Source organism: Lutjanus erythropterus, chromosome 20 (genome assembly GCF_056507025.1).
Source record: "Lutjanus erythropterus isolate fLutEry1 chromosome 20, fLutEry1.hap2, whole genome shotgun sequence".
In the NCBI taxonomy this organism is placed as follows: Eukaryota; Metazoa; Chordata; class Actinopteri; order Lutjaniformes; family Lutjanidae; genus Lutjanus; species Lutjanus erythropterus.
This window is the reverse complement of record NC_139336.1, coordinates 15,493,478-15,507,815: the sequence shown is the minus strand read 5'-3', so window position 1 is coordinate 15,507,815 and position 14,338 is coordinate 15,493,478. Positions and strand designations below refer to the sequence as shown.

The 14,338-nt window shown below is 40.3% G+C and overlaps 1 protein-coding gene across 1 annotated transcript in view; it reads left to right on the top strand.

The window, feature by feature from the left end:
- rimbp2a (RIMS binding protein 2a) overlaps positions 1-14,338 on the top strand; it is an 89,653-nt gene that overhangs the window by 22,218 nt on the left and 53,097 nt on the right. The window contains exon 4 of the mRNA XM_084746640.1: positions 3,487-3,528. Within this exon, the coding sequence (XP_084602766.1) occupies positions 3,487-3,528 (42 nt within the window). The remainder of the gene's footprint in view (positions 1-3,486; positions 3,529-14,338) is intronic.

Genomic DNA, 14,338 nt, shown 5'->3' with positions numbered 1-14,338 from the left:
CATTGATTATGTGCTCGTGACGCAAGTACGTCTGCAGTGTGGTGGAAGTTTCTAAATAGATATCAAAGGTGCTGCTCGCATTGATTGCTCAGTGAGGAGGAACCAGTCACATTTATTCAACACTACTGTCCATCTCAAGAGCCGTTATTACGATTGTTATGACAAATTTGTTAAGAGCAAAGATGGGAAAAGGAGTTGTGTTCTTATTTTGTTCAGTGAACATGAATTGAAAAGCACAGATTTTATTTTGAAAAGCATTGTATTTTGTGTCTGCATCTGCTGGTGGACCATCATGATAAGAGTAGGCAGAATAATATGTTCATTCACAACAGGAAAGACTTGATGTTCTGGAAAAAATATATGCAGATCTCAGATCTGTCTCAGATCTATAATCATTCAGAAATAACCGCCATTAACAATGTACAGCGCTCTTTCCGGTGCAACTCCTGCTGTAATCCTTCTTTGAGTTGGAGCTGGCTGTAGACAAAAATCTGTGAATACTGGCAGAATCTGACAGATACAGAGACAGACAGGTACTAACAGCGTCCAAAACAAATTTGCGGTCCATCTTGTGGGTGTATTGAATCATATTAGCCGTAAAAGAGGAAGGGGAAATAAATTCTGTTGCATCAGAAAGAAAATGTGCTAAAAATATGGCTCTGTCAAAATGTAGGGCCCTCCTGGATTAATTGAAAATCCCCTTAACCGGATTAAATCATTTTAGGGGCTAACTGTGGTATACCCACTCTCGCTCTCGCACATACACACACATGGACATGCATGAGCCCCCACACATAAGCTGATGTCAATATGATATAATTACTCATTGTGACAAGGCAGTGTAGGCAGTGTGATAGCAAGTGTGTTCTGTGTTGTAGTTAAAGGCTAAAAGCTGTGAAACTGCGAGGATTAGAGTTGGAACAGACCGAGAGCGGAATAATTGGTTGCATGGGGATAAAATTTAGCCACGCATTTGATACATGTAGAAAAAAAACGTGTTTGGGTTGTGTTTTCATAAACTTCACATTAATGCACCTCAATTGGAGTATCTGAGCACAGCTTCAAATGTGGACTGAAATTACAGAAACGATGCTGGGATGAAACGCTCCCCGTTGCCTTGAAAGGTGGCTGTAAAATGTCTGTAGTGTGCTCCATCATGAAGAAAGATGGCTGTGGTCCTTTTGGATTCACAGTGGTAACAATACATATGGCCATGTGGACAGCGATGCCAGCATTTTGTTCCACCACTTTTGTCCAGACTGAAATAGCTCAATAATCAGTAAATGGATTGCCATTCATGATTCCCTCAGGATGGTTTGAAATAAAATGATGATTCCTTAACTTTTCATCAAGCCCCAGCAGCATGTCCAAATTCCAATTTGTCTACAACTTCAGTTTATAACCAAATATCTGCAAAAGTAATGATATCCAATCAAGTCTTGAAGATGTATTTCTCTGGTATGTGCCCCATTAAAAAGGTACAAGTTTGTAAAATGTAAGACCTCTTGTTTGCAGTTTGAGATGTCCTGCCGACAGTTTTACAGGCATCTCTCTTTTAAATGGTGGCTTATGGGGAAAATGTCTTTTGGGCTGCAGAGGAGATTTTCTGTGCGATACTGCAAGTGACCACTGGGGAAAACTGGAGGCTGAGCGTCAATGCCCAGTGTACGTTCTATATATATACACATATCTTTGTGACCAACATGGCAACATTCCCTGCTAAATATCAGCATGTTAGCATTGTCATTGCAAGCATGTTAGCATGCTGATGTTAGCATTTCCCTCAAGTACAGCTGGACAGAACTGCCAGCATGGCTCTATAATCTTAGTCTTCTGTCATGGTTACATTGACCAGTTCGTCCACGATTTTCCTGCTTTTAAGCTGGGTGTCCCAAACCCTGACAAATATCTGTAAAATGTTGTGGTTTTCAGCATTTACTACGAAACTGTCCTAATTTTCACTACTGAAATGAACAACAGTCTTTACTACAGAGCTCCAAGAGTCTTACTTCTTCCTTCCTGTCAAGAAAAATGCTATTTTTTATGGCGTACATGTAAAGTGTATTCAGTAAGTTCGCTGAGCACCAAAATAATAATAACCAAAAAAACACCTATGAACTACAGTCACCCTATTCATGGTATACAAAAGATTCTAAATTCCTAATTCCTAAAATCTGCAGCGTAGTGCACTTCTCCCAGATGTTCCAAATGTCCCAAATTTATAAGCAAACTGCTGCTGCTTTCACCCCGGCCTTACCTTTACTATTATCAATCTGTAGGTCTATGTTTATACTATAATGGCTAAGCAAAATTATAATTGCAGTGTAGATTTCGACTGTTTCTAAACAGGTGTTCTAAACAATTCAAACTGTTGGATCTTGTTCTGCTCTGAAATTGCTTGTTTACAGAGCACTTCAGAGAAATCTTTTAATCATATTCAGCCGGGGTAAAATAGAAGCATCTTAATTTGTGTCACTCACCTCTACCGAAAAACAGTTACACAACAGAATAAAAGGAAAGTTTACTCATCAAATTTTATACAGTGACTACTGCAGTGACACAACAATTTAAATGCACCCACATGGAACAGGATAGACTTAATTTACACGTCACTCTCTAGCTCACCAACCAAACATTATGTGTTGGCTATTAAATATGCAAACAAACATCATATTACAAAACAGACATATACCATATTCCATTAATTCTGATGTAAATGACAGTGCTTAGGACCACAAACATTAGACTGTATAACATTATATGCATTGCCTTTGCTAAAGCTATAGTTTATGAATTATAGGATGGCAAAAGTGACATCAATCAAGACCATGCTCAATTAGTGTCATGGCTTAAGACATGAATTGGGGAGCGGAGGAGAGGAGGGAGGGTCTCTCTGGCAGCAGCCAGCCAGTATCATGCAGGCTGCTGTCATTTCAGTCAATTTGGCAGACGGACAGGCAGGACGGTCCAGACTGTGGTTGTACGGGGCAGCTTTCCAATAATAAACCATCCTTATTTGTGTCCCAGACTCCAAGATGTCTGCTCCCTATTGCCAATGATACCTCTTCTTCTCCTAACAGTAGCATGTGATGTAGCTGATGGTTGTAGCGGTGGAGCTGGCTGATTAATTCAACAGAGTGGATTTCCGCAGCTCGCTGCACACACGTACAGCGTGAGAGAGAAAGGGGGGAAATTGAGCAGAGGAGGAGAGAGAAAGAGAGAGTGCGGAAGAGAAAAGGAGAAAATGATGGAGGAAGGGTGTTAAGGAGGAGGGTCTTTCGGGGGTGGGGAGAGAGTGAGAGGAAAGGGAGAATATAGGAAAGAGAGAGTGTGTGTGGAGAGGGGGCGGAGGAAAGAGAGACACGCAGGCCCCGGAGCTGCTACTGATGCTGCTGCCGCTGCTGCAGCCGTTTGACAATTCCCCACCCAGAGAGAGCAGGGAAGAAGGGAGGAGATCAGAGCAAAGGAAGGAAGAAGGAGTAAACGACACCTCAGTCAAGATGCTCCTGTGCTAGAACAGCACGCACGGTAAATACTAATCCTTTATCAACACTCCTCTGTCTCCTCTTTACTGCTGCTGTGTATCTCTCGTCTCTGCATCAGTGGCCAGAGTGTGCTTGTGTTTGATTTAGCTCTGGTGAGATCCTATATATAGTGCACACGGGGTTAGCCTAGCCAAGCAGCTGGGGAGAACCTGTCTGTGCAGCTGCTGCAGGAGGAGACAGACATCCACAGAGAGGTGAGGACAGAGAGGGGGATTTGTACATTTTGTCTCTGCCGGGACTTAATGAGGGAAAAGGCAACATCCGGCTCCTCTGGTTCTTGACTCTGGCAGAGCCACCTGTTTGGAGATGTGTGGGTGTGTGCGGTGTGTGTTGAGGGGTTGGGGGTGGGGTTACGGCGTATGGGTCTAATGGTGTGTTTGAGGCTCGGAAAGATTAGTATGTGTATTAGTACGTGCGTGTGTAGTGAGAGTGCAAATTTTGAATATAATCTTTCCATTGTGTGTGTGCACATGCAAGCATTATCCTTTGTAAAACAACATATGTAGACACATGTTCACATGATCACTTAGACACACTAGGAGAGAGACAAACGTGTGGTGCTTTGTCAAACAAATTGATTTTGTGTGTGTCGGTGTGTGTGTGTGCTTTGACGTTATCGGCTTGAGTAACCTGAGCTTTTCCTGGTTCCTGCCTGCTGAGGGGTTGCCAGGTGTTGGTGATGAATATTAACCCACTCTTGGCTGATTGACACTTGCTCTTCTGCAGCTTATTTATCCTCATGAGGCAAAGTCCCCTGCTATGTGTTTGTCTGTGTGTGTGTGTGTGTGTGTGTGTGTGTGTGTGTGTGTGTGTGTGTGTGTGTATGTGTGTGTGTGTGTGTGCATGGTAAAATTGTATCGTCTACACCCTTCCAGTTTTTAGAGCAGCTGAAACTAATGCAGTCTAACACAACCCTTCAGCCCTTCGGTTCCTACCTGCATGTTCAGTTTTTGCTGGAACTGTTGTAGAGAAATATATATTCAACTTTTTTTTTTTTTTTTTTTTTTTTGTTTATGCTGCTGTTGTTGAATTATATTTTGTTTTACCAAGAGGTGTCTCTAATATTTTGGCAATCCATTTTTTTTATCAGTTTAGACTAAACATTTGTAACATTTGTAACAGTTTTTCCTTATTTAGATAAGGAAAAAATGACGTACTAAATATCAGGTTTTTGGGTCCTTTCCTCCCTTGTTGCTAAATGCTGCTCATCTTAACTTATATAATGCTCATACTGACTTTACATTTGTTCCAAAAACATATCCTTGCTGCTTCTGCAAATATATTTCATGTCGTGTGTGTAGGATATTTCGTGGGAACACTTGTGGGTCAGCCAGGTGTTTAGGGCTGCAAAGCTTTAAAACCTTTAAAGAGCTGAGTACTGACAACAATGAAAGGACCAGTGTGTGGGATTTAGTAGCATCTAGTGGTGAGCATGCAGATTTCAAACTACCAGCCTCTTCCTCCCCTTCCAAGCGCGTAGGAGAAACAACGTTGGCTGCACAGCTCACGCAAAATGCAAGTGGCCCTGTCTATAGCCAGTTTTTATTTTTTCTGCTCTGAGCTACTGTAGAAACATGAGGGTGTGTATGGCGGCCTCCATGGAAGACAACTATGTAGATATAAAGGGCTCATTCTAAGGTAACGAACAATGCTTCTTATTCTCAGGGGATTATACACTAACATGCTTATGAATATTATATTTCATTTTTGCCATATTCTGCTGATAAATTCCCTTAAATCTTACAAAAAGGGCTTTCAAATTAAACATTTATCAGTAGCAAACATATGTATGTTGTAGGGGTGGACCATGTATTCATCCAGAACTGTTCAGTGCAGGGCGTTTGGATCAGTATACAACTTCCTTTATCGGTACGCACAATGACCCAATCTGTCAGAAGTGTCTGTTTATATCAACTACTCGCATACATGGAACAGAAATTTCACGTTGTGTCCAAAATCACACACTACTCACTTTATAGTCCACTATACGGTGAGTTTGCCCTTGAATTATACCCTATACAGTGGACTCAAATTATCCCACAATGCAATGTGAAAAGTAGTTTGTCTCTAACCAAGCACTATATCCCATAATGCATTGCGCTGAAAGAAAAAAGTGGCAAAAACTAAGTTAACGATGCAGAGAATAGTGTCTGAAAGTGAGCTCATTGTGTAGTCCTAGAAATGGCTAGATGGTGAGTCTGGAGTAGTGAATAAGGAATTTTAGACAGAACCCTAGAGTTTTACCTTGGACATTTTGGCAGTGTACCAGCTGTTGTGCATCAGCTGTAGCATGCTGGCCAGCTTCGCTTGGATAGCCCAGTAGTTGAAGCTTATGCAATGTCACTGCTCTTTGTTAGTTACAGCAAAAACGGATGAAAAGTACTGTCAAACTGTCTGTGGACATCATTCAACTGAACTCCAATCTGTCTGTGGAAACGACACCATTTACAACTGCATCAGTTTTGTTCAAAGACTTGTGCAACAAAAGAAAACTTTTTAGTGGACGGGTAAATGTTTTTTGTCATGTCCCACTCTAATCTTTTAATGGTAAGAAAACTATCCTGTCCTATCATGGAGCATGTGTGACATTTTCTGACACTTTTTGAGGACTTTCTTGAAGTTGGTTTTATCAGGTCAGCTGTTGAAACAAGAGAGAAATCAAAACTATCCCTGTGCTGCCAGCCAATCAGCAACTGCTTTCATTTTTCTGTCGGATGTGGATGTGTTACTATACTGTATGCTTAAAATAAGTGTGTGTTGAGGTTAGAATATACATGGTTCATATGCCTGCACCATGCATATGTTTGAATATATGGCTGTGTGGGTGGGTGACAGACCAAAGGAGAAATATGGCAGAAGAGAGACGGAGAGAGAAAGAGAATCAGTGCCTAGACAGCTCTGCTTAAGTCTCTTTTTGTAACATTTTGCTTTGTATAAGTGGTGTAACTTTCTCTGTCTCTACCTTTTTTGGTCTCTCCTTTTCCTTTATTTTTACCACATGAAGTTATAAAAATCAGGTTGTAGAATTGCTGAAAAAAATCTGATATGCCTCCCTTATCATGCTCCTCTTGCACCATTCTCCCATCTCTTCCTCCACTTCTTCATCTCCATGCGGCAGACTGGTTGTCTGTGCCAGCTGATGTTCAGTTGGATGCCAGAGGGCGAGAAGGAGAGAGGGAGGAAAGAAGATAGGGGGGAAATGAAACTTGTGTTTTCAGTCTCATGGCTGATTTCCTTGCCGCTCTCCTGAGATTATCAGCAAGTCTGGCAGCCAAAAGACAGCCTTCTCGACTAATCAAAATGTTCCCCGGGACATACAGGCACTGCAATAATCCGTGAGCAGTAACAGCCTTGCAGGGGTGTGGCAGCGCGTATCAATAGACCCATATGTGTAGAGCTGCAGCGATTAATAGAGTAGTTGTCAACTATTAAATTAATCGCCAACTATTTTGATTATCGATTAATCGGTTTGAGTTGTGTCTTAAGAAGAAATGTCCAAATTCTCTGATTTCAGCTTCTCAGATGTGAATATTTTCTGGTTTCTTTACTCCTCTATGGCAGTAAACTAAATATCTTTGCCAGTGATCAACATTTTTCACCATTCTGACATTTTATGGACCCAACAATTTAAGATTAATCAATAGTGAAAATAATCACCCTACATATGTGCCGTAACATGTAAAATTGTACATGTGGATAGCTTTATCTATATATCCTTTACATGAACTCAATCAGACATTTGACATTTACCCTGGATTACATGCCCTCATACACACTCCCCCGCAATTTCACTGTATTATTAACAGTGTGTATCCATGCGTGCTTACACTTCATGTACTCTAAAGCTCTACTATGCATTCTTATCATGACATAGAGTTGATTCTGTACTGTGTGTTGTATATGTGTGTCATGTTTTTTTGTGTTTTGTGCTTCTTTGGTATACTAACTGTTCATTCATCCTGCTGGTTTTAAATAGCAAATAAATTAGACGGCTTTTGTTTGCGGTACGCTTACATTCAGACAATTCAAAGGGCATCAGATATGTTAGATGTGATACTTTTTTATCATCCTGACACTCCACACCTGAAAGAGAACAGTTTCTATAGCAACCCCATCATCCCCTCCCCTCACCCTCACCCCCTTTGTGTGCATGTGCGTGTGTGTGTGTGTGTGTGTGTGTACATGCAAGCTGTGTAGCTGTGTAGCAAGAACACATGCCTGAATATGAGTGAGTGCCATATTGATTGGGAGCATACATGCCATAAGTGTTGATGTCATTTAGCCAGCGGGGGAAGCAAAGAGGGAAACAATAAAGGAACATTTCCTCCGCACATTTCCTGGCAGCTTTTCAAGATACACAGAAGTTATATTAAAGGAAAGACACAGAGCACTGCAGAGGGGGGAAAAAAGCAAAAAGACGAGGGTGGGGCAAAGAAGCAAAGTGAGAGGAGGAGGAAGAGAGGGAACGTCAGTAGTAAATGGAGGTCTGATTGAAGTGTAAATACAAATACAGTTTCATAAAAAAAACTAATATGAGTAGCACTTACTGTATCCTGTCATGCAGGTGGAGCTGCTTTCCAAATCATTCACCGTCTCATGAGATAAATGGGCGTAGATTGGTTGGGTGGATTTTACTGAATGTATATAAAACACATATTTCTGGATATTTTTTCAGACTGCCAGCCTCTACCACATGTATTTCCAAGACGGTCACAGGGCAGTTTCTGAAACAGTCACATTTAATCTATCAGCACAATTTTCAAACTAATGTATTATCCAACGGCACTCTCAATCCACAGTCAGGGTTAACAATAATTATTTTGCAATGTCCAGATACTTCCTTAAAGCTGTGATATGTAACATTTTACCATTGAAATGTCTAAAAATGCCAGATATACCTGTGTATCTATCTATCTATCTATCTATCTATCTATCTATCTATCTATCTATCTATCTATCTATCTATCTATCTATCTGTCTATCTGTCTATCTATCTATCTATCTATCTATCTATCTATCTATCTATCTATCTATCTATAATTATAATTTATTCAAGCTAACATTGAGTTTCCTGCTAGCCTTGCTAGCCAGTTGCTATCTTCTGGAAAAACTTTGTCCATGAACATGATTTCTGTTTTCATCAGCTATGGTGGTTGTTTGAAAGTGAAAACAACTCCCCAACAACTTCACAATGTCATTAAACTATGTCTTTTGTCCTTTTAATGTGATAGAGAGCCCCCCCCAGTGGCTAAAACAATTAGTGGATTGCTTGCAATGGCTAACAGGAAACACACCACTACCTTGAATGAATTGTGGATTTCTCTGTGTATGAACAGTGTTGGAAACATCTGCGATAGTGTAAGAACACAACTAAACAAAAAATGTAACATATGTCTGGTGTTTTTAGACATTTTAATGCAGAAATGTTTGCTTTAAAACAGTAAATATTCAGCATCCAGGTACACTTGGATAGATTTTGTGTAGTTTAGGAAAAGATTGTGGTTTGGCTTAAAATAACTGTGTGAAAGGTGTTTGTTTGACCCGTCCATCCACCCTCCTCCGTCTTTATATTACGTTCATCACACAATTATGAAAATCAAGCTGACTGTCATGAATAATACGATGCAGTACGATACAGTGTGATATGATATAATACTATACAGCATGATACGATACAACTTTATTGTCACTATGCACCGAAATGAATTTTACATCCTTGGGCAGCTCCGTACAAAGATTACACACAGATTTAAACATACATTATGCCAATGACAATTTCCATAAATGTACAAAGACACAACAAAGAGTCAAGACAAATATTCAGTGCACATCACATTATATTCTTTGCATTTAGATCTCAGTTATCAACACTCTGATTTTGGTTTAGCAAAAGCATGGATTGATTTATAAAAGAATTCTTCAGCCTGTTGTGTTAAAATGGAGGGACTCTGAATCACCTATTGGAGGGCACAAGTTGGTATTCTCCATTTAATACATGCAAAGAGACAGAAGAGATACTGTCATCAAGTCTGATTATGCTCTTATTGTGAGCTAATTGAAAAGAGTGTGCCGCAGGTTGGCCAATATTGACCATTTGTGCCCATGTGCCTGTATCTCTAGACTATTAGACCGGAGTACTCTGACTAAACATCTGTGACTATTTCATGAACTGCTGTAATACTAGATTGGTACATCTGAGTATCAATTAAGGAGTCATTTGTATAACATCACTAAAAGCCTCTATGACCCTCAACCAAGTTATACAATGTTGTTTATAGTTTTGGCATAAATATAGAATAGTGCGGCAAATCAAAGTGCCCTTTCCGAAGCATAATTTCACCACAGCACTGCCAGGCTCGGCGAGGCCTTTAGCAAAGGATCATGCTGATAAAAGGCCTCTTAATTTCACAGAACTATTTGTCTCCCACTGTTACCTGTAATTTTTTTTTTTAGGTTGTCTGTCTTCTCCCTCTCTGCCCCCTTTTTCTCCTTGGGCTCCTTTCTCTCTTGTGATCACACTTTTCTCTTTGTTCCTCCAAATACCTTCTTGATTACATTCTCTTACCTAAATTGCACCTGTCTTGTGCTTCTGTCTTTCTCCACATTTTCTTTCACTCAACCCCTCCACCCTCTTCTCTTTCTCTCAGTCCCCAGTGTTTTGTGTCTCTGGAAGGGCTTGAATGATTAAACATAGGACAGAAGCCTTTGGTGGACTGAACACCAAGGGCAGCTACGTGGAGGGAAAGAAGGAGAGCGGATGGAGGGAGAGAGGAGTACACAATGTCAGACAGACCGGCCTGTTCAGATACAGATGACATGACAGGACCCGTGCTCCTGTAACTGTCACCTATTGCTCTGTGCCACTGAGTCCTGCTCACTTGAGACCTAAAACTCGGTCACATGCATTTTCCTTGCAGTGTTACGACAGCCATTATAGAAATCTTCATATTTGTGTCATTGAATCTTGAACAGAAATCCAAGCACAAATACAGGTTAGCAAATAAAGTGGATCAATTATATACAGTAAAATACAGCTTTTTGATGTGAACCAGATCTTCTGTTTCTCCTCAGTAAGTGACTGTTTTTAAATTCCAGTGTCTTATTATCCTTTTTTTTTTTTTTCGAGGGGACGTTCTCCAGATATCAGTGAGCTTGACAAGGCGGAAATCTATGAGAGACTAAACTGGCGCTTTGATTCTTTTATTTTCCGTGTTGTACTGCTGATCAGTTGCAGCTCTGCTCACAAGAGGAGCCACTTGGTAGCTTGTGCACCACTGATGGGGAGGAAATACTGTAGGAGTAAATACGTGAAATAAGCAATGATTTCTTTACTGGAGTGGGTGAGAATAGGCATGCAGCAGCTATTTGGCTATTCACACCTGACCCCATCAGGATAGCTATAAATAGCGACAAATCCGCTGCCATGGGTGAATGGGATAAGCACAGGACTCTGCCTTGGGAAAGTGGGGTTTGAGTTCTGTCCTGGGAGAGTAGGATTTTAGTCTGGTATGAAATTAGAAGTCAGTGTTACTTATTGACTTTGCATTTTTTTTTAAATTATGATGCACTTTTCAGTTCCAGTTTAGTTATATCTAGGCAACCAAACTACTTGGTTAGGTTTAGAAAACAAAACTGCATGGTTAGGTTTAGGAGACATAAGTACCTGGTTAGAGCTGCAGAAATTGATCCATCAATTACTTCAATCAGTAGTTAACAAGACATTTGGGAACATCATCTTGGGATTAAAAAAAAAAAAAAGATTGACATTTTTCACCAATTTCTGACATTTTATAGACCAAACCATGAATTAAGAAAATAATTTAGATTAATCAGCAATTAAAGTAATTAGTTAGGCAGTTGCAGCCCCACAAAAAGTTACAAATGAACATATTTCATGCAAAACATTAAACAAGTAGGATTTTAACAAATGCAAAATCATTATCAACAGAAAAGCTCAAAAGTCATCAAAAGAATACATCCATTAAGAAAGCAAGGGAATATGAGAGACTAATATTCATGATCTACAGTAATATTGAGAGTAGAAAATGTTCCAAAGTTTAGCAAAAACTCCCATCTTCATTTTATGCAGAGCTTTGGGAATATACAGTAGACACTTATTAGGCAACCTGAGAGACTTCAAGTCAATTAAGAAATGTACTCAGGGACTTCATTGCCTGATAAATAAAACAAAAAATATTATAATTAATTCTAAACTCTGCTGGCAGCCAATGGAAGGATGCCAACACTAGCATAATGTTCTCCCAGTGCTTTGTCTTTGTTAGAAGACAGTCTGCAGCATTTTGAAGCATCTGCTGATGAGCATAAATTGCTGCAAGTTTTGTACTGTTGACCATTGCAGAAGTACCTTAGCTCGTCCTTATATGCCCTTTTTTGTAGCGTGATACAATATTTCACAGTGATTTTTTTTTATATGTTTAGATTTAGATTGTAAACCCCTATTGAAAGCAATGGCGACGAAACCTCTGCTAAGGCTCTGTCAGTGAATTTCTAGCATCATGTACATTTTAGCAACTGTGCAATGGGGTCAGATGTAAATTATTTAGCACTTGTGCAGTATGTTTTGCTGCAGATTGGGGTCATGTGACCATGTATTTGTGGGTATTGTGCGTGTGTGGATGTGGGCGTGGGTGTGTGTATGCACATATAGAAACGTATGCGTGTGCGAGGAAGTGTGTGCGCGCCCCTGGCTGGGTGTCGATTTGCGTCTGCTTGAGCATTTAAATGCAGGCTTGTATGCATGTGTGTGTGTGTGTGTGTGTCTGCGCGCGTGCGTGCATACTTGTGTATTCTGAGCATCAAGGTCCATCCAAGCATTATGTGAGCATGAAGGCCCATCGAAGCACATGTAATCCCTAACCAGCTCTTGGGCTCCTCATTAGCATTACACTGATCTTCCTCAGAACTTATTTTGCAGCCCTCTGATATTCTCTGTGTGGCCGGAGGGAACAATAGGTCCTGTTCACATCAAATGTGTTATGTCATCGATGTGACTGGAAGCCTTGCTGCCCACGTCATGGGAGCCCTATTTCACTTTCACTGCCTGCTCCCACAGTATGTACATACAGCACACACACACACATGTACACACACTGCTGCAATATGCACACTCCCATGCCCTAATATTCCCCCATGGGGCATGTGCACTCTCAAGAGAGGCCAGTGTTTTCCCCAGAGGGCTCTCCATATACAGTGCAGCTGGGGCACCTCTACGTATCACATATAGTTCACAGTCAAAGGTGATCTGCTCACATGGTCTCCCTTTTACTCCCTGACCCTGTTCAGATGACTGTCAGTTTGGATTTAGATACACATTGTGCCTCAAATGTCAAATTTATTGTTAAGATGTTATATATATATGTGCGTGTGTGTGTCTATGTGTATATATATGTATACAAATTCTGTCACTAGACGTCTGTCTCATAATTAAAGAATAACTAAAGACATAGTTTGATGATGTTGTGAAGAAGCAAGGGATCATAGGAGTTTAACTATTAAATAACCACCATAGCTGATGAAAATCTATCTGATGTGACATATTCTGTTTTTATAGACGTTGTAGTCACTAGTTAGCTAGCACCATCTGGGAGGAAACGCACCATTACCTTTAATAAATGTCTCATTCTAAAGTAATGAAAAGCCATTCCATTATTGCTCATTTTTTTTGTTGTGCAATATTTTTTATGGTTAATCAGTAAATTTGTTTAGTCTATAAAATGGCAGAAAGTAGTGGTTAATGCCAAACCACAAGTTTCCAGCACCCTATGGTGGAAATCATTCCAAAACCAAAAGCGTACATTGTACGATCATAGAAAACAGGGACAGCAGATCTTTGTTGCATATCATATCATCTCTCCACGATTATTATCCAACAAAGGCATAAAGCTAAACCATACGTCTATATAGGGACCTATATTGAAGTGGTTCAAGATATGCTGATCACAAAAGATGACAGCATCACGTTGCACAATTGACTGTCGCCTGTGAACTGCAGATAACTTTTAGAGATCCACAGGCTTCTCACCATGCTAATGCATTTATTGCAATGATGTTATTTGTTTTGATCAGTGAAAAGTGTCAAAAATAATGGACGAGGAAATGATATCATGTTTCAAATTTGGTGAGACACCTGCTTGAGAAAACCTTGCCTCAGATGTGTGACTAAAACTTTAAAGTTGTTCGACATGTGAACTCGGCTTTGTTATGGTCACATGAATCGTGGATCATCTGTTGGGACTCAAAAGCAAAACACTGTATCAGCTATATTTGTATACACCACATACACAAGCACAAACATTACAACAACTAAGCAGAGCTCACATGAGTAACAGGAGAAGCGACAGAGGAGGACGAACAGCGAGGTGAATGTGGATGTGTGTCACATGGAGGAGAAGTTAATCTCTCCTGACGGTAGCGCCGGCCTCTCCCTGCCTCTCCTCTGTCTTCTCTCCTCCATAAAACTCTGGATTGTCTCCTGCCCAGTGAGAGGCAGGCAGACACACTGCAACACACACATGACAGGATGCAGAGAAACTTAACAAAACACCAGCTGTTTGATTTTAGCTCAAGAGAATAGGTGAGCAAAATTGTGAACTGCGTATCCCAGAAGACTATTTGTGCACAGATACGAACACTTCCTGATAAAATCTTGAGCCTTCACTAAGCACAAAAGACTCTTCACAAAAGATTTTGTATGTACATAAAATTTTCTCTGCCACATTGACCTGATGTCTTTTGGACTTGAGACACTGTTAATATTAAACGTCTGTGACTGC